General features: G+C 39.1%; 1 protein-coding gene across 1 annotated transcript in view; it reads right to left on the reverse strand.

The window, feature by feature from the left end:
- Positions 1-1,253: 1,253 nt before the first annotated feature.
- The window catches only part of LOC124613376 (peptide transporter family 1-like), a 189,164-nt gene continuing 163,025 nt past the window's right edge, over positions 1,254-27,392 (reverse strand). Inside the window, exons 9-12 of the mRNA XM_047142077.1 lie at positions 25,908-26,156; positions 16,307-16,561; positions 16,095-16,238; positions 1,254-1,283 (exon numbers count right to left, since the gene is read on the reverse strand). Of these exons, the coding sequence (XP_046998033.1) occupies positions 1,254-1,283; positions 16,095-16,238; positions 16,307-16,561; positions 25,908-26,156 (678 nt within the window). The remainder of the gene's footprint in view (positions 1,284-16,094; positions 16,239-16,306; positions 16,562-25,907; positions 26,157-27,392) is intronic.

Below are 27,392 nucleotides of genomic sequence, written 5' to 3' on the forward strand. Positions count from 1 at the left end.
ACCAACAATGCGACAAGAGGAGACTTGTTCTTTTAGAACACACCTTTAATATAAAAAGTGGATGCCTTCCCATTTCAAGCCCTGTTCATTGCTTATATTAGTATACTTTTGTGCTCTTACCAATGATGTAGAATTGTTGTTAGTAAAAATAAATCATAACTACTTTGTTATTTTGATATGGTTTCGTAAATATCTTGTTTTGTAGGATTTCTAACCTTCTGTACTCTCAACATGGGTTCACTGTGCCCAAACAGACTCTCATCACTTTGCTTGTCTTTTCTTTCTTATTATATACATCCCCCTATCTTTCTAAAATTCTTAATCTGTCGGATGCGAAATGCAGCGAGATTTGTGAATTACTTTGCTTGAATTGCTGTCATTTGCAGTTTTATTTGTAATTTTTAGCTGTTTAATTAGCCTGCAAGAGAAAAATGCTAATGGCTAGGAGGGGTGGGTGAAAAAGGGGGGTGGGGGTGGAGGGGGGTAAGCAAACTGTTACTTAGTGGTCATCATTTGAGCATTTATATTATATATATGCCACTTTTGCACTCCTTATTAAGTTACCATAATTAGAAATAGTAATCACAGATATTACTACTTATATTCTCTCAGTTAACCTTCATAGCTTCCAAAATAACTTAGATGTGTGCTGGGGTAAAGTATTACTAATAAGGTATTTCACATGATTATAATCATGTTTACCACTTAACAATTATGAATCTCTCACAAACACAAAATAGGTGTGGCATGAATGCTAATGTGCTCAGTATATCAAAAAGACATCTTCAAACACTGGAAAATCCAGTATGGAATAATGACAACATTATGAAAACGATAGTTGCTACTCACCATATAGCAGAGATGCTGAGTCACAGTCGCATTGTCTATTTTGATGAAAATACATCTTAATAATTGCTATCTGTTAATGCTTATTTGTAGGAGAATACTCATAATACAACAGTTGACAGAAACCTAATTTCCAGAAAACAGTATAGAATGAAGAAAAGAAGCTGCTGTAAGGAAATCAAATCAAGAAATAATATAGCAGCTAACTGAGAACCCAATGGGGAACTCAAAGGTCATTACCCTGCCTAGTTGACCCAGAAACTTCTGTTTGCTTAACATTGGCATGAGGCTGCCTTATTTCAACTTCAAACATGCCTTTTCAGTTTCTTTTTTATTTACTTAAATATTTAATTTCACCATCTCACATAGCATAGAGTTCAAAAATGAAAGTACAGTTTAATTTACCTCTACTCTTTTTGTAAGTCATCTTGTGCTACCTGTTAACACAATGTGTAATTTATACTTACTCTTACAAAAATACCAAACAGATCATGTGAGTTAATTATGTCATATAAATTAATGCCAAAAGTTAGTAGACAACTCAAATACACACAACCCTTTTGAAACTATTGGCAAAATTCTGTCACATGTGTGTCCCAATAGTTCAATTGAAATTCTGCATCAAAATCAGATAATTTATCCCAAATTAACTCATTAAATACAATTTATGGGGAAAGAGGCATGTTAATATCTAGTTCCACATGGGGTGAACCTTCAATTCAATGGGAACACTATTACCCTTCTCCAATGTTGCCAAGGGGGACCAAACAACTTCCACCTGGCTTGTAGCTGTGTCTTGTTCTGGAACATTACAACTGACATTAATGTCTGAGATCTGCTCTGATTTCATATTCAGTCCAATAATATGGGCATATGTATAAATATGGAAGGACATTCAGGGATGGTACAATTGCACATCAGAAGATGCTTCCACACCATAACATCACATCCAGAGCTGGGTTTGTGAACTGCCAACCTCCTCAGGAGAAGGCACCATAAGAAAAAGAATATGTGGCACTCAGTGGGGTTATCACATAATCCAGCTGTACAGCTGCACCAAAGCGACCGCTCTGCCTCATTTAATCAGGCATCTGTGTCTGTGATTTGGTTATGCATTTCACAAATTTATGTTTAGCAGAATCTTTCACTGTTTTAATTCATTATTTACTTCTCTAAACTGCTCACTAACTTAATTTTTTATCAGACCACATTGTTTAATTACCTCAGAAAGTAACTCCTCGGTTAAGGCAGACAATGTCCTTTGAAATTTAGAGATCTTATTATTTATCTTTATTGTTTTCTGATGAGAATCCATAATGTGTCTCCACACTCTCATGTTAGTAACATCTAACTTTGTATTTATCTCTGAAATAGCCTGTTCAACATCACCACCCTGAGTGTCTATTCTAATAATTAGTTCATCTTCTGGGCTTTGATAGTAGAAGTTAACATTTATATCTATTTTAATACTTGAAGCAGCAACATTTGCATTTATTTTAGAATTTATCCTTCATTTGAGATGTATGTTTAGCAATGAGATTGATATTTAGCTTAGTACTCAATTTATCAGTTTGAAACATCTGGTCAGCTTTTAAATTAGCCTTTAATTGAACTCCCAAAATCTTAAACAAATGGCTCTCAACCTTAAACAAATGGCTCTCATCACTATAAGAATACATTTATACGTAATCGCAATTACTGTCTACCAATAAATGATAATCAACAAGACAAATCAGTTTGGAGTGAGTACAGCTCAACCAATTTCTTATATAGGTCACAGTGTCATGATACTGACTGATGCTAGATGATGTGACCTGGTGAAAGCTGTAGATGTTGTCAGTTGATGAGCTGCAGAAATGGATGAATTTAATACAGTCTCATCAACAAATCAATCCTTCTTAAAAAATTCTTCAGCTGTAGTGCCAGAATTTGGTTGTACACAGCAGCAATTGCAGTTGCTAAGGACAACAATGATATCTTTAAATGAAACCTTCCTTCAAATTTGTGACTTTCTTCTTAATTCAGCTTTATTTCTCTAGAGCAAAGTAGTACAGAAGTATTTTGCATTCTGTCACGAAGTTCACCAGAATGATGTGTTACTCTGTTGTGTCACAAAACTGAGCCAGAATGAAATGTTCTGTTCTATGTTGGTTGATTGTGTAAAGAGTTTGGTCGCTGTCACTTATTACTTCTGACTATCTGCAGTGTAAACCAATGTCAGAATAACTGTGCCTATCTCATAGCTGTTGACTTCTACACCACTACATTGTCCTCCATACTAGCTGGAACGTCATTCTAAAAAGGTCATCTCAGCTGAAAGCCATCAATTACATATTCATACATTATATGCAATCTGAACCTTTTTTATCACAACACAGAACTACTTCATAAACAGTACATTTACAGAAATTGTAAGCAGACAACACTTGTCTGCACACTCAGTCTACCTCAGCAGAGATCTGTCAAAATACATGCTATGTTTCTTTATCATCACCTCATTGTCACTATTACAATCTTTTCTATTCCATGCCCTGGAGATGTAGTGGAACATGTTATGAAACCAGACACTTCACTTCCTCCTATTAAACTGATGAAAGATGGTCATAAAGAAAAGTTATTAAGATATGTAGTGTATAGAAAGAACTTCCAACTGTGTACACATTTTTTTATCTGTGTAAGAGATGTGAGGGGAGAAATAAGAGCACAGAGCATCAACAAGGCACAGTAGCAACGGAGTGCCTCCACCAGTGAGGGAGGGGCCACTTATGGTTTGGCATCACAACCTGGAGGGTGTGGAAATTCACAGAATATGAGGGGCTGGTGACAATGGCCACAAACAGTAACAAACAAGGAACGTTCTTTAGTCTTTCACTTACTTCTGTGATAACATTCTGAGAGATTCTATTATAAGCTTGGCTACATAAAAGTAGTGAAATAGCAATCTATATACCTGACATTGTAACTGTTTCATGAGAGAAGCAAAACACATAAGAGTTTATTATGAGTGATTACATGATATCATAGATAGTTGACTTAGATGTGAATTCTGTTAGTCCTCAACCCTCTGCAGATGGAAAAGAAGTCACATGGTATAATTAGTGTTACTCCCTTGCAGTTCCAAGAAATCAAGTAACTACAAGAAGGTGACCATAAGACAACAACCGAGGTAAAAGTGATCATGAAAAGCATCTGGATGACATACATTTAGTGAAGTTGTTGGTTGAGTTACAAACCATAACTTGAGCCATAAATATTTCATTTTGGCTCCCAAGGTGAAGGGCACGGATACAAGAGGTTTTGTAATAATAAAGAGAATTTTTAAGTAATAATGGAAGAATATAAAGCTGCCTAGTGCAGTCCAAGTAAACAAAAAGGTAGATAGGATGTGGGCACATGCTGTAGTGCCACCCAATGTAATTAGAATACTTATTTATTATCACAACAGAAAGGATAAACCAGAATAGTTGACCATAACAACCAGGTCAACTACATGAAATATTAACATGTTGAAATAACCCTCAACATGTGAGCCAAGAAATGTTACATCAATCAAATGGAAGATTTCGGCCACTGATTCTGAACCTAGGAGTGCTGCTGCAACTACTAACGGCATTGACAGCAGTCAACCAATGTGTTGGCAGCACAGCTTCACTTTGCAGGACAGCAGCTAGTCAGCTGACTACCGTAATGGACACACAGCACCTCAGTGAGACATCGCTCTGTCCACATAAAGCAGCACCAGCACAGTGCAGCTAGTAGCGATTATTGATTAGCACTTGCTGTACAAGGTGATGTGTATACTTTGGAACTTCAAGTTGGCAGTGTCACAGATGGCTCGCAGTATGTGGGCAACCAACATTGTCACCGGGGACCCAAAACAAATGAATCTTTTTTATGTTAAAAGGAACTCTGATGTGTCCGAAGGGTCAGACGTTACGTATTAGAATCTGTTTCTGTTTGGTTCAACTACTTTGACTTACAGTCATTGGGAACTGTCATTGTAAGACTTGATGTCTTTAAATACACAGATCTGCGAATGAGAGTTCAATGTTTATCTAGTAGCTTGAAGTAACCATTGTGATATAACATGTCCGCATCACCAAGGAAGAATCAAAGTCCAGAAGAAAAGGAAGTTCATTCACAAGATTTATAACAGTAATTTACAGATCTGAAACAGTGAAAACTTACCGAGCACAGACGGTAGTTGAAGTAAACCACAGAAAATCCATCTGTTTCATCATAGTAAGAATATTGAAAATTACCTGGACTGATAGGGTAAAGAATATATGGAAAATACTGACAAGCAGAAGGGACAGGATGACAGGACATGTGTTAAGACATCAGGGAATGGCTTCCATGGTACTAGAGCAAGATGTACAGGGCAAAAACTGTAGAGATTGTAATACATCCAGCAAATAATTGAGAACATAGGTTGCAAGGACTACTCCGGGATGAAAAGGTTGGCACAGGAGATGAATTCCCGGCAGGCTGCATCAAACCAGACAGAAAACTTATGACTCAAAAAAGCCTCTCTACTTCCTCACTCATGTAACTTAGTGCTAAGAATTAACTCTCATCAGTAATGGAAGTTGTGAAAATGTATCTGGTACTTTATTTTCTGAACTTTTTATGTGTTCAGTTTCTATCTGATATTCCTGAAGGAATAACCCCCATTGCATTAATCAGCTATGTAACAACCTTCTCTCCACAGGTAAAGATAAAGCCCAATTATCTGTCTATACAATGATCTTAGAACCCCAAATTAGTCTTTGAAACTCTTGCATGTTTATTTACTCAGTATAGTTGAGTTCATGTTTACTTAGACATCTACTACTGGAGGCTATGATGTTACTTTCACCTATCTTGAGACACTATTTACAGTTCACAAGCTGCATCATATACAGAAGCATCTGTTGGTAATTTAAATGCTTTGTTCATCAGAGAGTATTTTAATATAGGTGTGTCTACAAAAGTCTGCTTAATCGTCCTGAAAAGCCTCCAAACACATTTGGCTTTTTGTTTTAATAATGACAATAATCAGCCATGGGCTGACCTAACTTAATTGTAATTCCTTTTTCATGCACTTCTGTAAAGTTTCAGTTAACAAAATAAAATGTTCTTCCCATATCTTGTGCACTAATAAAACATCATCTACATAGATAATTAACTCTTGTAATAACTCCTTATCTAAAGCTTCATGTAATGCTTGCATGACTACTGAGACTGTCATTCAGTACAATGGGCAATACCCTATTCAGTCCACAGGGCAATATTGTAAACTGATATGTCTTGCCATCAAACAAAAATGCTGTATATTTTTGTGGATTCCCATGAATACTGAGACTGGCAGACTTAATCTGAAGGGCAATGCCATAAACCAATATGACTTGCCATCAAACAAAAATGCTGTATATTTTTGTAAATTCTCCTGTAATTTTACCTGCCACCACCTGATAGTCAAATCGATTGAGCTAAAATACTTCCTTTGCTCAAACGTAGTTAGTAATTCATCTATACATGTATGTCTATTTCTTTCTGGCTCTAAATCCCTATTAAGTGTTCGTGCATCTAACACCAAGAGGACACCTCCCGTAGCTTCCATTACTGGTAGTAAGGGGTTGTTATACATAAACTTTTTTCTATTAAGTTATTTTCTACCATTTTGTTTATTTCTTCATTCACTGCAAGTTTTAAACTTACTGGAATAGGATATAGGTTGCAAAGAATGATTCACTGTCTTTTATTTTAAATTCACGGATGTACACACAATTCACTCCTGATTTATCAAAACACACTATTGTACTTCCACAAGATATTATTCAAATCATGCCTCTGATATTCAATTAGCAGGTTAGATTTGTAGACTTTAATCCTTATCTGTTCACATAATTCATCAAAACCTATTTTTGATTCCTCTTTGCTCATAACCTCATCAGCAACAACTAAATGGATTTTATTTAGTTATGCGTTAGAGCTATGTACTAGATGATTTATCTTAAATGGTACTTCATATTTAGAATCTCCACTGATCCAGTATCATACTTTAACTTCGGAGTCTATTTTTACTTTATATTTCAATAAACAATCATTGCCTAATAGTATTTGTAAATTCACATTTGGAGCTAATAACAGAATTTGAATGAACTTAGAATAGTTTATATCTATGGGTAGCCACATTTCTTCTCTTATTAACTTCCTTTAACTTCCAGTTATTCCTACAATATAGACTCATCATGCGTAATATGGGCAAGTATTCTTATGCTACCACGGTAGTACAAGTTTATATGCCGACTACCTCCGCAGATGACGAAGAGATTGAAGAAATGTATGATGAGATAAAAGTGATTATTCAGATACTGAAGGGAGAGGGAAATTTAATAGTCATGGAGGAATGTAATTGGATAGTAGGAAAAGGAAAAGAAGGAAAAGTAGTTGGTCAATATGAAATTGGGGTAAGGAATGAAAAAAGAAGCCAACTGGTAGAATTTTGCACAGAGCATAACTTAATCATAGCTAACACTTGGTTTAAGAATCATGAAAGAAGGTTGTATATGTGGAAGGGGCCTGGAGGCACTGAAGATGTCAGATAGATTACATAATGGAAAGACAGAGCTTTAGGAACCAGGTTTTAAATTGTAAGACATTCCCAGGGGCAGAAGTGAACTCCGACCACAATTGATTGGTTATGAACGGCACATTAAAACTGAAGAAACTGCAAAAAGGTGGGAATTTAAGGAGATGGGACCTGAATAAACTGAAACAACGGAAGGTTGTAGAGAGTTTCAGAGAGAGCATTAGGGAACAATTGACAAGAATGGGGAAAAGAAATACAGAAGAAGAAGAATGGGTACCTTTGAAAAATGAAATAGTGAAGGTAGCAGAGGATCAAGTAGGTGAAAAGATGAGGACTAGTAGAAATCCTTGGGTAACAGAAGAGATATTGAATTTAACTGATGAAAGGAGAACATACAGAAATGCTGTAAATGAAGCAGGTGAAAAGGAGTACAAATGTCTCAAAAATGAGGTTGGCAGGAAATGCAAAATGGTTAAGCAGGGATGGCTAGAGACAAATGTAAGGATGTAGAGGCATATATCACTAGGGGTGAGATAGATACTGCCTACAGGAAAAGTAAAGAGACCTTTGGTGAAAAGAGAACCACTTGTACAAATATCAAGAGCTCAGATAGAAAACCATTTCTATACAAAGAAGGGAAAGCAGAAAGAGTGATGTACTTGAGGGCAATATTATGGAAATGGAGGAGGACGTAGATGGAGATGAAATGGGAGATATGATACCATGTGAAGAATTCGACAGAGCACTGAAAGACCTAAGTTGAAACAAAGCTCTGGGAGTAGACAACATTCCATTACAATTACTGACAGCCTTGGCAGATCCAGCCCTGAATAAAACTCTACCATCTGGTGAGCAAGATGTATGAGACGGGTAAAATACCCTCAGACTTCAAGAAGAATATAATAATTCCAATCCCAAAGAAAGGTGTTAACAGGTATGAAAATTACTGAACTACCAGTTTAATAAGACATGGCTGAAAAATACTAACATGAATTCTTTAAATACGAATGAAAAAACTGTTAGAAGCTGACCTCAGGGAAGATCAGTTCAGATTCTGTAGAAATGTTGGAATATGTGAGGCAATACTGACCATATAGCTTATCTTAGAAGATATATTAAGGAAAGGCAAATCTATGTTTCTAGCACTTGTAGACTTAGAGAAAGCTTTTGACAGTGTTGACTGGAATACTCTCTTTCAAATTCTGAAGGTGACAGGTGTAAAATACAGGGAGCAAAAGGCTATTTACAATTTGTACAGAAACCAGATGGCAGGGGCATGAAAGGGAAGCTGTGGTTGGGAAGGGAGTGAGACAAGGTTGTAGCCTACCCCCGATGTTACTCAATCTGTACATTAAGCAAGCAGTAAAGGAAACAAAAGAAAAATTTGGCGTAGGAATTAAAATCCATGGAGAAGAAGCAAGAGCTTTGAGGTTTGCCGATGACATTGTAATTCTGTCACAGAAAGCAAAGGTCCTGGAAGAGCATTTGAACGGAATAGATGGTGCCTTGAAAAGAGGATGTAAGAGGAGCATCAACAAAAGCAAAGCGAGGATAATGGAATGTAGTCAAATTAAATCAGGTGATGCTGAAGGAATTAGATTAGGAAATGAGACAGTTAAAGTAGTAGATGAGTTTTGCTATTTGAGGAGCAAAATAACTGATGATTGGTTGAAGTAGAGGGGATATAAAATGTAGACTGGCTATAACAAGGAAAGCATTTCTGAAGAAGAGAAATATGTTAACCTCGAGTATAGATTTAAGTATCAAGAAGTCTTTTCTGATAGTATTTGTATGGAGTCTAGCCATGTATGGAAGTGAAGCATAGTTTAGACAAGAGGAGAATAGAAGCTTTCAAAATGTGGTGCTGCAGAAGAATGCTGAAGATTAGATAGATCACATAACTAAAGAGGAGGTACTGAATAGAATTGGGGAGAAGAGGAATTTGTGGCACAACCTGACTAAAAGAAGGGATTGGTTGGTAGGACACATTCTGAGACATCAAGGGATCACCAATTTAGTATTGGAGGGAAGCTTGGAGGGTAAAAATTGTTGAGGGAGACCAAGGCATGAATACACTAAACAGATTCATAAGGATGTATGTTGCTGCAGTTACTCAGAAAGGAAGAAGCTTGCACAGGATAGAGTAGTGTGGAGAGCTACATCAAACCAGTCTCTGGACTGAAGACCACAACAAAAACATTCTTATTTCTAAGTGTTTCCAAAAATTCCTAGGATAGCTGAGTCTATCTAAATGTCTACACATTTTCCTCACACATTTGCTATTACTATTGGTTCTGTGTTCTTTTCCTACCACCTTATCTTCTTCCAATAACCATTCCCTTGAGAGAATAGTAAGTGTGAAAGCTATTAACCTCTCAGTATATGGTCCTATGATTATGGTGTTACATCCTGGATTCTGACCAATACTCTGTGATGTTGCCAGTTTTCCATTACTTTTACCGAATAATTACCCCTTTCATTCCTTTCTTTAGGGAAACATATTATTTTTTACTATAGTGTCAATGGCATATGTGTTACTGGGTACAAATACCTGTGAATTATTATTCATTTGATTATTTCTTGTTTTGTTTCCTCCAGTGCTGTATCTTTTATACATAAGATTGATTGCCTTCCTTATTCTGATTCTCTCCTTGAGTGAAATCTCTCCTTTCTTTATTTAGATTCAAATTCTTCAGAATGACCAGTTCTCAATTCTGCTGCATCATCTACTAAATTACTCAGTGTAAAATCTACTTTCTTGGAATCTTCACATCTCTTGGGTAGAAAACAAGGGAATACTCTTAAGAAATAGGTCAGATGTATCTCACCATCTCGTCTAAATTTTGAAAATTGTTTTGACAATTCATACCATTTCCTATCTACAACTCTTCTATCAAATCATTCGATAACCCACAGTTAGATACAGTGATCTTATTTCTAAGTATCAGCTGTGTATTTTGTAGCAGTACCCGTAACTTCTGGAATCTGAAATTCATTATCATGTTCAACAGTATTGTCCACAGAATTAGGTGTAGCTCTAGTGGAATCTACTTTTTCTTGCACCTTTCATTCTACTAATGCTTGCAGATGCTTCTCCAATTAGTCAAAGTATTCAGAGTACTAGTTATTTCAACATTTTGTCCATTTCATTCTAATGCATCTACTCAATTTCACAAGTCTGAGATTTGACTAGTAATGCTTTCAAACTTCCAAGTGGGTAGTGCCCGTATGTTTTGTTTTACCATCTACCTCCTTAAGCTGTTCTACATCCTGCTGTACTACAACCTCCTTCCTGACTAAATTGATCGATTTTCCATTTAAAGCTGTAATTCCTTGAGTAATTTTTCTTAGGTTGTTTTTCTATTGGAAATTTTATCATTTGAAGACTCTAATTTTGTAACTAACTCTTCCCTTCATGTTTTTAAAATTGTGGTACTGGTTGACAACATATCTTTATTGGCTTTCACAGTAAGAGATGGCTCTTTTTAGTGGCTAAAGCCACACTATTTGACAGTCCTTTCAATCTCTTTATTACTTCTGACAGACTGCTGTCCATTCTGTATGTGGTGATTAGCATTCAGTGATAACAACAATATATGTTGCTTGACAACTGCCAAGGAAAAGCTGACACTTGCTAAGGAACAACTGTCACTTGCTATGGTACAACCTATAAGTGCTATGAAACACCCAACAAATGATAGTAAAAGAAAATGTAGGGGACATAACATGTTAACTGAAGCAAAGCCTGTGCACAAATGCTCCATATACATTCAACAGTCCATGTAATATAATGTTTGACAAAAATTGTTAAGAGCCAATTAGTGCAACATTCCATGCGTATGACAACATGACTGCAAGACATCATTTTAGTGCTTAATATCATGGATGATATTATATTGTAATTCTGTCAGAGACAGCAAAGGACTTGGAAGAGCAATTGAATGGAATGGACAGTGTCTTGAAAGGAGGAGATAAGATGAACATCAACAAAAGCAAAACAAGGATAATGGAATGTAGTCAAATTAAATCGGGTGATGCTGAGGGGATTAGATTAGGAAATGAGACACTTAAAGTAGTAAAGGAGTTTTGCTATTTAGGGAGTAAAATAACTGATGATGGTCGAAGTAGAGAGGATATAAAATGTAGACTGGCAATGGCAAGGAAATCGTTTCTGAAGAAGAGAAATTTGTTAACATCGAGTATAGATTTAAGTGTCAGGAAGTCGTTTCTGAAAGTATTTGTATGGAGTGTAGCCATGTATGGAAGTGAAACATGGACGATAACCAGTTTAGACAAGAAGAGAATAGAAGCTTTCGAAATGTGGTGCTACAGAAGAATGCTGAAGATAAGGTGGGTAGATCACGTAACTAATGAGGAGGTATTGAATAGGATTGGGGAGAAGAGAAGTTTGTGGCATAACTTGACTAGAAGAAGGGATCGGTTGGTAGGACATGTTTTGAGGCATCAAGGGATCACAAATTTAGCATTGGAGGGCAGTGTGGAGGGTAAAAATCGTAGAGGGAGACCAAGAGATGAATACACTAAGCAGATTCAGAAGGATGTAGGTTGCAGTAGGTACTGGGAGATGAAGAAGCTTGCACAGGATAGAGTAGCATGGAGAGCTGCATCAAACCAGTCTCAGGACTGAAGACCACCACACACACATCATGGATGAATGGTTGGATGGCTCAAAGTCAGTCAAAATGTCACTACTGTGGCTACAGTAATGAGTGTATCCAAAAGTGTCACCTCACATTTAAGAAAGGGTACTGATGGAGGAAATGCCATGTAGAAGCAGGCTGATGGTCAGAGACTGACCACCACACACAAGAGGATTGATATACAGCCCTAGTGGTGAAAAGCAACAGACACCTCACCCCCATGCAGATTGCTGCACACCTTGCAATCGCTACCAGTACACATGTGGCTGCAAGAACCATTTTGCAGCAATTAAATTGGACTTGTGTGTATGACTGGAAGCCTGTTAAATGCAAGCCACTTCAACCATGCCATCCTTGAGAATGATTTTGTTGGTGCAGGGAACATGTTGGTTGGGTCAGCAACACTGATCAGAGTTATGTTCTCCAATGAATCACACTTCACTGTGGCAAGTGATTCTATCTATCAGTTAGCATCACGAGTCTGGTATTGGGCTGCATGGAAGTTGAATGCCTGCTGCAGCAAATGGACCTCGATGGATTATAGAGGGCAGTGTTGCCGCAGTGCTGGACTTACCTAGTGAGTGAGCCACCGTCTCACCATGTGATTACACCAGCCAATAGTGTCTCTTGCAGCCAGCATATATACTGCCACACCTCAACCACTCAGGAAGTCATGAACTTCATCTGATTGCATTTGTTACTATCTCCACCGTACTACTGACTACTCATTGATAACTTTGCTTTGGTACTGGGTTTCCTCCTTGGTCTCAATTTGGATTGTGACTTGTACTTGACCCATTGACAGTATTGTGTTGAGAGTTTGTTGCACCTCATTGTTGCATAGGTTGCCATTGACTTGCTCTTGTTGTGTCAGGTCCACCATCCAGTTAGCCCTGTTGCTCAACTCTGGCATGGGTTCAAATGGCTCTGAGCACTATGGGACTCAACTGCTGAGGTCATTAGTCCCCTAGAACTTAGAACTAGTTAAACCTAACTAACCTAAGGACATCACAAACATCCATGCCCGAGGCAGGATTCGAACCTGCGACCGTAGCGGTCTTGCGGTTCCAGACTGCAGCGCCTTTAACCGCACGGCCACTTCGGCCAGCTCTGGCATGGGTTTTGATGTCCTATGCACATGACATCTTTCCCACCTTGTGTTTTCTTCTTTCTCTCCCATTTTTCTGATGTGTGCACCAGTATGCGTGTACTCATGGATATAGGAGAGGGAAGGCAGGGGGGAGGGGGGGGGGGGGGGAATGTTACACACCACAGAATGTTCATGAATGCTATTGATATAGCCAAGGCATTATGGTGTGTGTAGGCGTTACGCACAACGGCTGAACACTGTTACATACCTTTGCATGATGTAGCATTACAGCACAGCAGTATGGCAGTGAGATTATTCTGGATCATGTCCATCAGTTTAGGAGTGTGGTGGGAACCAATTTTCTGTTTATGGACAACAACGCCATCCACAAAGGACTGCTGAGGTGTCGGCACAATGGGAAGTGGAGCTATTGAACTTATGGAATGGCCTGCGTATTCCACAGACCTAAACCCCATAGAGCACGCCTAGGATGCTCTTGGCGGACATAATTCTCAATGAACACCCCATCCCCTAACCGTACAGGAAATGACAATCGCCTTGAGAGGTGTTGGCCATATCCTCCCAAGAACTGCTCAACAGTTTGGTAGCCAGCATGACCAATGGGTGCAAAATATACTTAGTGCCTGAGGAGGGTAAATTCCTTAATGAGAGTCCAATAGTAGCCTTATGTTGGGAGCCTGACCTGACTCTCCATGAATGTTATTTATGTTCGTTATCCTGGTGTCCTGTGTGGTGAAATCTGTAGCATTTTTCGTTATAAATGTTCTGCTCCACCTCTATTATGTATGTACTGTGTTTCATGTCATCTATCATTGCCTGTGATTATTCCTGTCCATCAGTGTCTCTGTTAGCAATTTTCAAGTGGAATATAGATACCTTCACTAATAAGATTATGTTCTAATGCAGCTGCTTACAATTCGCAACATATGTTTCTATCACCTTCCACACAAGAAACTACTAACAATAGTATTTCAGTTTTCTGCTGATTACAGTTCACCTAATCAGTATCACTGCTAGCTGCACCAAACTGCTGATGTGTCGCATGGGCACAGTGATGTCTCACTGAGCTGCTGTGTAGCCGTTGCCACAGTCAGCTCACCAGTCACTGTGCTGCAAAGCAAATCTGTCCTGCCATTGTGTTGATTAACATCAGTGTTATCATATATTGTGGATACACTCATAAGTTTGGAATCAGCAAATCAAAATCTTCCATTTTCTCAAGGTAATATTTATTGACCCATGTCAATGCTAATTTCAACTTGCAAATATTTCTTCAAGGTAATATTTCTTGAGTCGTGTCAACGGTAATTTCAACATGTAAATATTTCTTCTAGTTGTACTTGGTTGCTATGGTCAATTAATCTCATTTATCCCTTTTTTGTGATAATTCACTTACATGTTTTACACCACATAAAACAAAATAATTTTCTCTTAAATATTTTAATTACATTGCACAACACTACAGTGTGTGCTCACCTCTATCTTCTTCATTGTTTACTCTGGATGCTCTAGGCAGTGTCGTATATTCTTCCATTATTTTTTTAAAAAATCTTGTTATTATCCCAAAAGCTCTCTTATTTCAGTGCCCCTTATCCATGTCCACCACCTTGGGTACCAAAATAAAGTGTTTACACAACTTATATGTTGAAACCGAGTCAACAACTTCACTAGTGATCTGTCACCCTGATGCTTTTCTGATCACTTTTACCTTGATTTTTGTCTTATGTCACCTTCTTGTAGTTTCTTGATGCTCTGGATCTACTATGCAGTGCCACTAATTCTATCCTGTAACTCCTTTCCCATCTGCAAAGAGTCGAGGACTGTAAGAGAGCTCACATATATGCCTGATGGCTATGAAATCATGCAACCAGTCTTAATAAACTCTTCTGTATTTTTCTTCTCCCATAAAACAATTACAATGTCAGGTATACAGATTGCTATTCAACTACTTTTCATACCCAAGCTTATGACAGAAGCACTTACTATGTTACCACAGATGTAAGTGACAGATTACAGGACATTCTTCATTTGTTTCAGAATGTGATCATTGTCACCAACCTCTCTTGTTCTGAGAATTTCCATGACAACTCCATGCTGTGATGCCAAACTATAAGCAACTCCTCCATTGCAGGTGGAGATACTCCATCGCCTTTGCATATTGGTGATGCTCTGTGCTCACATTTCTCTCCTCACATCTGTATATAGATCAAAAAAATATGCACACAGTGAGAAGTTCTTTTTGTATGCTACTTATGTAAATAACTTTTCTCCATGATCATCTTTCATTAGTTTAATACGAAGAAGTGAAATATGTGGTGACTTAACAATATGTTTGAATGCAGAGTACAGATGTAGATGTAGATATAGTTGAACATCAGTACAGAGTAATATTTCTTAATTTTTGTATGCTTTATATTTTTGCCTCAAGTTTTTTACACACACTTCTATGTAACATTGAAATCAAGGAGGATTCAATATTTTAGTGCAGTTGTTGTGGAATAACAGCAGTTTGGCATTCTGTCAATAGACTGTCCCATATATACATTTCTTAATTTAAAATAACCTTCTAAAATCCACCAAATAATCACAGTTGAAAGGTAGCGCCCCGGAAGATATCATCAATAAAAAACATGCCTGAATGTTCTTACTAACCAATCTACACCTACTGTGTTCAATTCATTACAATGCAAGATTGAATACTGAATGATAATTTTTGCATTCTAAGCATTCTTCAAATCCTAGAGGAAAAGTGAGCGAAAGTTCCTATAGCAACGGACTTTAATATCCACAAATTCAATTTAAGTCTACTAGACAGATGTTTCATTTGGTCAGTAGTAAATATTATTTGATTTCTAGCAGTAACAAACTAAAAGTAATACCAGACTGTTAGATTAGAACTTACTTTTATCATACGATACTGAAGATCCATATATTCTGAACTGTACCTAATTTTCGATTTTCCACTCAGAGTTTTGTTCAGATCTTCAAACTGTGTAACGTAGGCCATTAGCTGAGAATTTACTGCACATATAATTATCTCCTCTACCTGTAACACAGAAATGTTGAGAGAGATTTTTACCTGATGTCAATACATACGCAAATAATTAAACTTACCTGTTGTTCAGAGGTTAACACATTAATGTATAGCTGTTGTTGAGTAATCAACAAGTGACTACATTCAGATGGAGCAAAAACCATGAAGTCATAAGCAGTTATATTTTTTATGTTCACATTCTTAAATACGAAGTTTGAAGAACCATTAACTATTTGTAAGCCATTGAAAGGATTAACAATTTCAATTCTACATGGCACGGTATTGATGAAGTTCAAATGAGTACTGTCTTTTACAGGAAGGACTGGGTACGATTCCTGAAACAGAGGGCAAGCAAAGACTTAGTTTAACTCAATAGTCACAAGAAAATAATTTTGTAAAATTAAAATAATTAATAATAGGAGCATAAATTAGGAACACATTCAAATCTAGACACTCATCACAGTAATTCACACGTGAACTAGTGAGAGAAAAAATATGTCAAAATAAACCCTTTATGGTGGCAATTGGATAATCTCACGAATGTCATCTTATGGACCACTGTGTATTCTCTCACATATTATCATGTAAGATCTCTGTAAGATAGATTGTTCATTGTGATATTTATGTACAGCCATTAACCATGGCACACATCTCATTTACACATTTTATCATGCAGTGGAGTAGTTAAGAAATATGCAGGGTGATTATAATTAAAGTACCAGTTTTAAAATGCCATGCACTGCTAAGAACGATGTCAAATAACATAAAATTTGAATGGAGTTTTATCAAAGAAGGGGTAAATGTTACGGAAACAAAAGAAATTTAATGAAAGTTTTACCACTAGCTAGCATTGTAAGTGCTAGAATATGCAAAATAAAAGACACAGCATCCACAGCTGTTCCTCAGTTTGCAGTCCGTATGACTGTCTCAGTGAATGATCAACTGCTATTGTTAAAGCTCTACTGTCAGTAGATCTGCAGGAGTTCCAGACACTGAAAGGTATGAAAAAATGTGTTGGTCAGATGTCTGCCAAGGGCCTAGAAAAATGATTATGAAATTTGAAAAGAGATTTTCTTTTAAAGTACAATCCAGCAGAGGAAGAAAAACAATTGGTACAGCATCAGTAGAACATGTTGCTACAGCATTGCAGGAGAGATCAAGCAGTTGTGTGCAAACATGCAGACATAATGAATTGCCAAAACTCTGTACATGCCTCTAAGCATGGCGCATAAAATTCTACAAAACATACTGCATTGCTATCCATAAAAACAACCCATGTTCAGGAGTTGTTTTGTGTTGACTGGCCAGCAAGACAAATGTTTGCTCTAGAATTTCTTGCTCTCATGGAAGTGGACAATTAATGGCCATAGGCCATTCTGTGGACAGATGAAGCCCATTCCTATCTCAAAGGACATGTCACTACACAGAATTGCAGAATATGAGCAACGGAAAATCTGCATGTACATCAACGGATGATGAGTCCTGTTACCCGTACTGTCACTGGTAAATGCTGTGAGAGTCAACTGCGTATCAATGTCATTCTGACACTTCAACAGCAAGGATGTATGGGTAGGGTTATTTTTATGAAAGATGGCTCTCCTTCAAACATTGCACAGGCAGTGAAGCAGCTGCTGCAGGGGCATTTTGGAAATGCCAGAAATATCAGCAATCATTTCCCTACAGCTTGGCCGAGCATATCACTTGATCTTAATCCATGTGACTTCTGGCTGTGTTCAGTGCTCCAGTTACAATTGTATCCAAATTGAATGCATGCATTGTGCAACACACTTATGGCCCCTGACATACATCGATCTGTTCTGGAAGATGCTGTTTCCCAATTTCAACTTTGGGCTAAAAACAGTGGTCAGCATACTGAACACATCTTGCACCAGCCTCACGACAATTAAAAACTGATTTCATTGTTGCTTTTTATGAGGCTTTTGGCCTCAGGACAATCAAAAATGGATTTTTCCCATCCGATGTAGTATGGCCATGCTGTGATGGATGGGCTTACTTATCTAACAGTGCCACAACTGTTGAATACTGAACTTGTGCAGTCATGCATGCTGCACAGCACAATTTGTTTGATGTGCAACTCATGCAACAGCCATCATATTGCAATTCATCTGTCATTTGTAGCTGAACCCATTAACATTATGATGCTTACAGTGCCATTTAGTGGAAAAATTTTCAATGTTTTTTTCTCCCCCGCCCCTCACCCCTCCCCATAATGTTTCCCCCTTCTTCGATGATATTCCATTCAAATTTGATGTCATTTTGAGCACAAGTTCTTTTTTTTTTACACTGTTCTGAAACTAGAACTTTGTTTAGTAGTTATATGTACAAATAGTAAATGCAGTTGCATTTCAAATGAGACAATACACATTATTTTTCTGAGGCATGTTTATTTCTCAGAGGGGATCACCGATTCTCTAATGAAAACACATTCTGTCAGGAAAAACTAAATACATCCAAGGCTCTTCTAAATGCAGTATATCAGCTGTTATAAAAAACAGATACCTTTCCTAATTTTTGCGCGAGACTGAAATATCTTCACTTCAAGTGATTAGCTAAGCAAAAAAGTTTTATTGAGAAGTGTAACAAGAATCACTTTGACCTTCATGCTATTTCATACAGTTTCTGGTGCCAAGCTATATGACTGCTGCCATATGGCTTTTGCATTAGTGATGTGATTTTTTTTTCTCTACTGATCATTAACATTTACAACTTCATGGTGCAAATTGCCTCACTGCATGGCAACTTCCACATTAATCATCAGACTTTGTGATAGATGCTTCAGTTGCTTATAGATAACACCGATAATTTGATTTGCCATGTCCTAGATGTGGTTAGAGCGTTAAAGCATTACACAATTACAAACTGACTGTACAAAATGTATAAGCGTTGCTGAGAGTCCATCTGCGTGGCTTCCTTTGGCCATTGCTCACTATGTCAGGTGGATTTAAATAGGGAACAAAATTGTTGAGGCTTTCGTGGCCAGTTCTTGACTCAGTGCCTGTTGGCTTCTGTCTCAGGAAGATGTGACTAGAACATTAGTCATTAATGACTTCCTGTCAGCAGTGTCCATAGGGACCAGTGAGTAGAAAGGGAGGTCAATGGCTAGGAACAGCCCAGTTTCATGTTATTATGCTGAACTGTTCCATCATTTAGCATATTGGGAACATTACATTCCCCAAGCTGATAGACCCTTGTGATCCTTTCTATCTTAGGATACAAAGAAAGAAACATCATAATCATGAGAGATACAGACATTAGAACAACAACTAGTTGTTGTTCAGTGGTAAGTCAGATCAGTGAGTAGCTTTGCTGTCATCCTTTCGGTAGTTAATAACCTACACAATACAATTTGAACTTATTGTCCTAGTTTCATAATAACAGATTATCAATACATATGTTTCAACCCTGACCTACCCAGGATCAATTCTCATGACAAATATGGATAGGTTGGGGGAGGGGCACACCTGATATATCAATACCGCGGTATCATTAGTGATACATCCTACACCAGTTGAGGCACAATGAGAGCATGGCCCAGGTAAACAATACAGAACAAGTTTATTAAAAAACACACAAACAAAAGCTTCTTCTTGTAGTAAATTATTTACAAGAACTGTTTCTGGTTGCTCATAGTAATCACTGATTTTACATGAGCTCATAAGTGGGTAGATAGCCACAATAATGGACAAAGTCAAAGTCTGATTTCATCCTGAAATTGAACAGTTACATTGTAAAGCACTGATGATGGCCAGTACCAAAGTCCTCCACAGTCTCTGGTATGGAGCCCACTTCTTTGTGATGCCTGAGATAGGTACTGGCACCTTCACAGACCTTGGTGGCTGGCAGTGGCATAGTGTTGCATATTCCAGTGGGTTCCTTAGTGAAAGACCTGACTGATGGACCGCTATTTTGGTCAGCACCTGGCCCAGAAGACTTGAAAGTAATGACTGCCTGGCACATCATGGCAGCAACCTAAAGGTTCCGGCAGTGCCAGCATACAGCTGAGAGGACCTATTTGCAGCCACAAGACCTGACCCAGCCAGCAGGTCTGCTGGGCCAGTGACCTCTGGTGTTATTCATGCTGTTGTCTGTCAGCCTGGTGAGCATATCTATCTGTTGTCTGCAGGTGTGGCCCTCCTGGCTTCAATGGGTAGTCCAATCCCATGGCGGTGGGGTTTCTGACAAAGAGAGGGTGAACAGCCCACACACAGTATCCTTCCCTCCCCCGGGGCACCCGGATTGATGGAGGTCCGACCTCCCTGTAAGCTGGAGGCTATGTGACCTACTGAAGCACTAACTGGATGGCATAACAAATGGTCCTGGGAGGGGGTGGGGTTAGTCCAGCACTGTGAAAAAGATTTTGAAAGACTACTGGTTGTTGGAAGGATCAGCAAGCTTGGGGGCATGGGAGGTGGGGGGCATGCAGATAGTAGATATATCTGTGGCACGTGGAGCCATTGTGAAGTTGTCTGAAGCAAAAGATGGGTGATAGCTGCCAGCACCCAGCATCGGCAGTTCTTAGAGTGCACCAGTGCCCAGACCTCATCCTTGATATAGTGGTGGGATGTCTGCTGAGGAGGTGGTGATGAGGGGGGGGGGGGGGGGGGTGTTGATCTAGTAGAATGCAGGATGGAGAGTTGTGGATGGCGTGGCCTACCATGTAGTTTCTCATCTAGGGGTGGAGGTATGAGACTTGAAAAAGGGTCAGCATTTCGTCAAGAGCATGGTGTAGGTGCAGTCTGGCTAAGTGTGATTCAAAAGTGTGGGCAAACCATACTGCCAGTTCACTGGATGCTAGCTGGAAGGGTACCATGCGCACCAAGGTGAAGTGGAAAATTCAGTAGACATGAACAGTGACTATAGTTTCTGGGAGCCCCTTGATGGAAAAAAATATGTGTCAGAGCTTTAATCATTTAAACTGATGATGGGGACAACATGTGTGATGTATAAGAGAATCCACCACCTGCATTGATAACAATGAACCAGGAATAACCCAAAAAGGGGCCTGCAAAATCTAAATTGTGGCATGTCTGAGGTATCTGGCAAAGGCACTGAGCAGGTGCTGCTTTTTTACTCTGACAGGATTAAAATGCTGCAGCCACACTGGCAATGTTGGTGTCAATCTCACACCAATATACATTATGTCTAGCCAGTTGCACAGTCAGAATCATCTGCCACTGTCCCTCATGGAGAAGAGACAATACACATCACCAGAGTGATTGGGACTGTGACCACTGTTCCCCTGTAGTAATAGGTTGCCTTCAAGGGTGGATAATTTGTTGTGAAATACCAAAAAGCTATATGTCTGGAAGATCCAGGTGTTTGCGATCTGTTGGCCGATGATGGTTCACTAGATGGAGCACTTCTCAGATGACTGAATCCTCAGAACAATGCTCGGTATCACAGGAGTACCTGGACAAAAATAATGCCACTGCTGAAGACAATGTGCCATCCTGGTTGGAATATTCAAGTTGGTCTTGAATCATGGTACAGGAAGTTTATGGTCAGTCAAAATGTAAACATGTAATCACGGAATTTTTTCAGGGCAAAAACAATAGTGAGGGCTTCCTTCACTATCTGGCTGTAGTTGGGCTGTGCCTGTGTTAAAGTTTTGGAGATAAATGCAAAGCAATGAGTTGTACCACCCCACCAACTTCATGAGCCAGGACCATGCACAAGCTGTTGTCTGATGTATCAGCTGCCACAATCAAAGACTTAGATGGTTCATAGATTGCAAGCCATGCTGGATAATGAACAACTTGTTTTAGATCCCTGAAGGTTTTGTCACATTTGTAAGTCCAATTCCATTTCACATTTTCCATAGTAACCGATGGCTACTGCAGGGGGATTAAATTTCCTATAATAATTGAGTTGACCTAACATAGATTGGAGAGTTATTTAGTGTCCTTAATGGTGGGAAGTTTCTGGATAGCTTGAATGTAGTGTGCCATGGGCTTTTTTCCTCAGTCACTTAAGACATGGCCTAGATATTTGACCTGTGGTAAAAGAAATCAGGATTTGTCCTTGTTGCACTTGAAGTTGGTCTGCTGGAATACAACAAATAGGGTGTCTATGCCAGTCATTAAATCTTGAGCTTTTTACCCATAACAATCATGTTGACCAGATAATTGGCTGCTCTGGGCACATCAAAAGTCAGGTTTTCTAAATATCATTGAAAATTAGCTGAGGCACTGGTGATGCCAACAGGAAGCCTGTTATAGCAGAAAGACCAACAGGGATGTTGACCACTAAAATATTTCACAGCACTTCATCCAAAGGGAACTGAAAGTAAATATCCTGCAACTCCATCTTCGTGAAAACTTGCCCCCTGCAAAGCATGTCATGTCTTCAATTTTTGGGGGATGGTAGACATTGATGATGGATGAACATTAATCATGGAGAGTGGAAGAGTGTGGTGCTCCACTTCCAGGTTGAGCTGCTGCAGTAAGTGGTAAATTTCAGGCCCTCCATACACCAAAAAGAACACGCACTGCTGAGCATCACCTGAGATACCAAAGCCTAAAGCATTTCCCCATTCTGGCCATGTAGTTTGGCCATGGCTCAACTTTTCTGTCAAATGTTTGCAATGGTGGAAGTGCCACCCAGGATCATTTCACCAGGGAATTCATGTGTGACATGTGGTTGGAGAATTCCAGGGGTATTATGCTGATGACCACCATCTTCTCTACGATTGCTTCCATGGCATGTTGGGTGTTCTGGAGCAGCAGCAGCAGTACCTGGGCAGTAACATCTGATGAGTTAGACATGCTGGTATGGAAGTCAATATCGGCAAACCCACGGTGTACAGGCCACTGTTTATGTGGGGCATAGTACAAGCACGGACAAATACCTAATCACCAGTTGAGATGTTTCCTTCCAGTGCAGGCACAATGAGAATGCAGCCCAAGTAAACATTACAGAACAAATTTATTAAAAACATATACACAGGAGCTCCTTCTTGGAGTGTTATTTACAAAGACTGTTTATGGTGGCTCATGGTAATCACTGATTTTACACAAATTTGTAAGTGAGCGCCAGTAATGGACAAACTTAGGTCTGAGTTCACTCTGGAGTTGAACAGTTAGAATGTAAAGTAGTGGCAATGATCCATATCAAAGCCCTCTGCAATTTCCAGTGTCATTTATCACACCAGAGTGATTGAACACTGGTGTAGATAATCACTTCCTGGCAATGCCTGAGGTATCCATGGGCAGCTGCATGTGAGCAATTACTCGCAGTTGCATAATGTTGAAGATTCTGATGGTTTCCTTAGCGAGAGCTCTGATTGGTGGACCACTACTGCACGTGCAGCAGTTACTGGCAGTCGCATTGTGTTGAAGATTCTGATGGTTTCCTTAGCGACAGCTCTGATTGGTGGACCACTACTGTGATCAGTGCCTGGTCCAGAGGACTTGAATGAAATGACTGCTTGGTGCTGGCCTACAGTCCTGAGCAGTGCCAGGATTCAGCTTAGTTGGACCTACTTGGGGCAATGTAACCTGCAGAATCAAGCAGGTCCGCAGGGGCATTGACACGCTGGTGGTGCTCATGTTGCTGTCTGTTGGTCTGGTGAACATGAAAGGTCATCTGCAGCTGTGACGCCTGTGACAGCTGGGTGGGAAAGTCACAAGACACTGTTATCTTGAACTGAAGTGAAGCTGTATCCTGTTTCATCACCTACCAGTATGCAGCATGTTTCAGACATACAAACCCTGGCATACACCATCTACTTTTTCCATAAAAGGAGAGAGAGAGGTAATTGCAGGGATTGTTGTTCAACAATTTTGTCTTTAATGTCTTCAGTGAAGATGAAATGTTTAACTTTAATCTGTGCCATTTCCAGGGGGAAAAAAAAAGTTTCTTGATATTCTACAACAATTTTTATTTATCCACTACTCAGTTTTAGGCTTATTACAAAATTGTCATGTGATTATTTACTGTCACAACTGGAGATAAAATAAAATAGGTGAGACAAGTATAAGGTAATACAAAACTTACAACACTTAAAACTGTGAAGAAGATATTAAACACATTTCATATACAAGGTGACATACAGAGGCTAGGCAAAATAATGTGAACAGTGGCAGTAATGGAATAGTTGTGTTTGATACTCAACAATGCAGGTAAGGCATGTGTTGTGCTGGACTCTGCATGTTTAGTACAGACTAGGCGTCACTGAAGGTTGTTTACAAGTAGTGCACACTTTGTATTTGCATTCAGAGAACAAGGTTGATGTGCAGTGAAGGAGCTAACAGAGTTCCAAAGAGGGCAGATTGTGGGGGCCCGATCAGCTAGGGCATCAGTAACCAAGACAGCCAACTTATTGAATGTCTCAAGAGCAACTGTTTCAACAGTCATGACGGCCTACACCAAACATGGAAGGATATCACTGTGTAGTGTAAATGTAATAGTGGGCACAAATCAAGACTAAGTGACAGAGATTGTCATATGCTAACACAAACTGTGATGGTGTGAGCAGCCATAGCATGGTATTCTGCTAGTCCCATCATTAGCCTCGATGGCCGTGTTACAGCCAATGATTATGTGAACATTTTAGGTTTCAGGTGCACCCCATGATTCAATGTTGTTCCCCAACAATGCTGCCATATTTCAGGACAATAATGTACCCATCCACCCAGCCAGGACAGTACAATCGTGATATCAGGAGCATGCAACTGAACTGCAGTGCTTTCCCTGGCCAGCGCAGATGCCTGACTTTAACATTATTGAACCTTTGAGGGCGGTATTGGAGCGCAGACTCTGGAGCAGATTTCTGCCTCCCTCATTGCTACAGGTGTTAGTAGAGGTTCTGATTGAAGAGCAGCATTACAGTGCACTGGAAACTATACACTCATTATATGCCAGTATTCCAAGAAAAATCATAGCTATATTATGGGCCAATGGGGATCCAACCCCTTATTAATAAACCATTCCCAAGTAAGTACAGGTGTTCACATTATTTTGCCTATCCCCTATACATCTAAGAATGATAAAAACATGCCACTACTAGAGATAGTAGAAATCAACAAGCATGAGACACAGAATGCTAGCTTTGTTTTAAATGAGTAGCTACAATTTTCTTTTTCTCCTCTGTTGCATTAAGTTTCATTTGTGTATATCTGAGGAAGAGGAAACTAGACAGTCACAACACACATTCTGTATTTTACCTCCAGTTACACCAAAGAGCCATCACAAAGTGCTTGCAAGGCTAGAAAAATTTATTGCTGAATAAACAAAAATTGTTGCACATCAATAAAAGTTTTTTTTAAAAACATTACCATCATGATATATCAAACTACAATGGTGAATTAAATTAATGCTTCTTTTTCCTTTGTAACTTGAAGAAACTGATCCTCTGACAGCATGTATTCTTGTTAATAGTTTTATGGAACTGAAAATCTGCTGCTATAAAATTAGATATAGAGCAGATTGTAGTGACTTATAGTAGATTTTGATCACTTACAAAATTACCAAAGGAACAAAACTAAACATCCATTATGAAGATGTATAGTACTGATAAAAGTAAATATTTGCTCCGGGCTGTATTTAAGAACTTCTAAGTAGACATACACATCATACTGTGAAATGCACATTTTCAATATATGTTGCAATTCAGTCAACACTGATGTAAAACATTGTGTTACCTCTACAGAAATAGTATACCTCTAGTTTAATCTCTATCGCTCCAGAAGTGATGAAAGCAAAACTTGCAATGATGCCACCAGCAAACATTTTTGTCAAAAGTGATGACACTGTGTTGTTATATCCAATTACAGGATAAATTGATCTGTCAAACAAGGGAATTAGTACCAGAACAATTGCAGGATTTAAGACCTGCATCTGATCTGGTATCAGCTGCATTCCCAGAAAATCCCCACGCATACGTGAAGCTTGAAATGTCCACCGTGAACCCTGAAATAAAAACATACACTTGTTACTACTTAACTCACTCTCACAAACACTATCACTGAAAATGTAGGCTGCAGGCACTAAGTATGAAGTTCTGTCTAGAAGCTCCCAAAATTAGAATTTGGATATAAATGATTATGAGAGCCAATTTGAGTAGATGGGTTTATCTTTGGCAAATATACTTCAACATCTAAGTAATGAACAGAAGAAGCACTGATAGAAAGTTTGCAGGAAGTGAAAATAGCTTCAAGAGGGACCACAGACTTTTTTAAAGTTTGTCGGTGCAGTGAAAGTTGTGTTTATGGGCATATGGGCATCTCATTTGAAACTGAACAGCAGTTGTCATATTGCAAGGGTTCTCCCTTACCCTAGAGGTGGTGGGGATGGGATGGGGTGGAAGGGTTAGGTGGGGGGATTAAAATGAAAAACATTGAGTTAAGTCCCTGTCACACTGCTTCTTCAACAGGAACACCATTGTCTGTAGGATGTTCATTCCTCAAGATTATACAGTCAATAATACATTATATCACAATAGCCTAAAGCTTTTAATGGAGCACACAAGAAAGGTCACAATAAGCAATTCATGAACAATTCCGTAATAGATCATGACTGCTTTCAATACACATAAAACTTTACGAGAGATGGAAAGTTGCTACTCACCATATAGCGGAGATGCTGAGCCGTGATAGGCACAATAAAAAGATTCACACAATTATAGCTTTCAGCCATTAACGCCTTTGTCAGCAGTAGACCCACATACACACACACACACTCATGCAAGCGCAACTTGCACACACATCTGCAGTCTCAGAGAGCTGAAACTACACTGCGAGAAGCAGCACCAGTGCATGATGGGAGTGGTGGCTGGGTGGGGGTATGGAGGAGGATGGGGTGGGGAGGGGTAGGGATAGTATGGTGGGAGTGGCCGACAGTGAAGTGTTGCAGTTTAGACGGAGGGTAGGAGAGAAGGTGCAGAGGGGGGAGGGGCTAAGTAGTGGAAAGGAGAGAAATAAAAATAAAAATAAAAGAAATTAAAAGACTGGGTGTGGCGGTGAAATGACGGCTGTGTAGTGCTGGAATGGGAACAGGAAGGGGGCTGGATGGGTGAAGATAGTGACTAACGAAAGTTGAGGCCAGGAGGGTTACAGGAACATATGTAGTGCAGGGAAAGTTCCCACCTGCACAATTCAGGAAAGCTGGTGTTGATGGGAAGGATCCATACGGCAGAGGCTGTGAAGC

The sequence above is a fragment of the Schistocerca americana genome, chromosome 4 (assembly GCF_021461395.2).
Source record: "Schistocerca americana isolate TAMUIC-IGC-003095 chromosome 4, iqSchAmer2.1, whole genome shotgun sequence".
NCBI classification, from domain to species: Eukaryota; Metazoa; Arthropoda; class Insecta; order Orthoptera; family Acrididae; genus Schistocerca; species Schistocerca americana.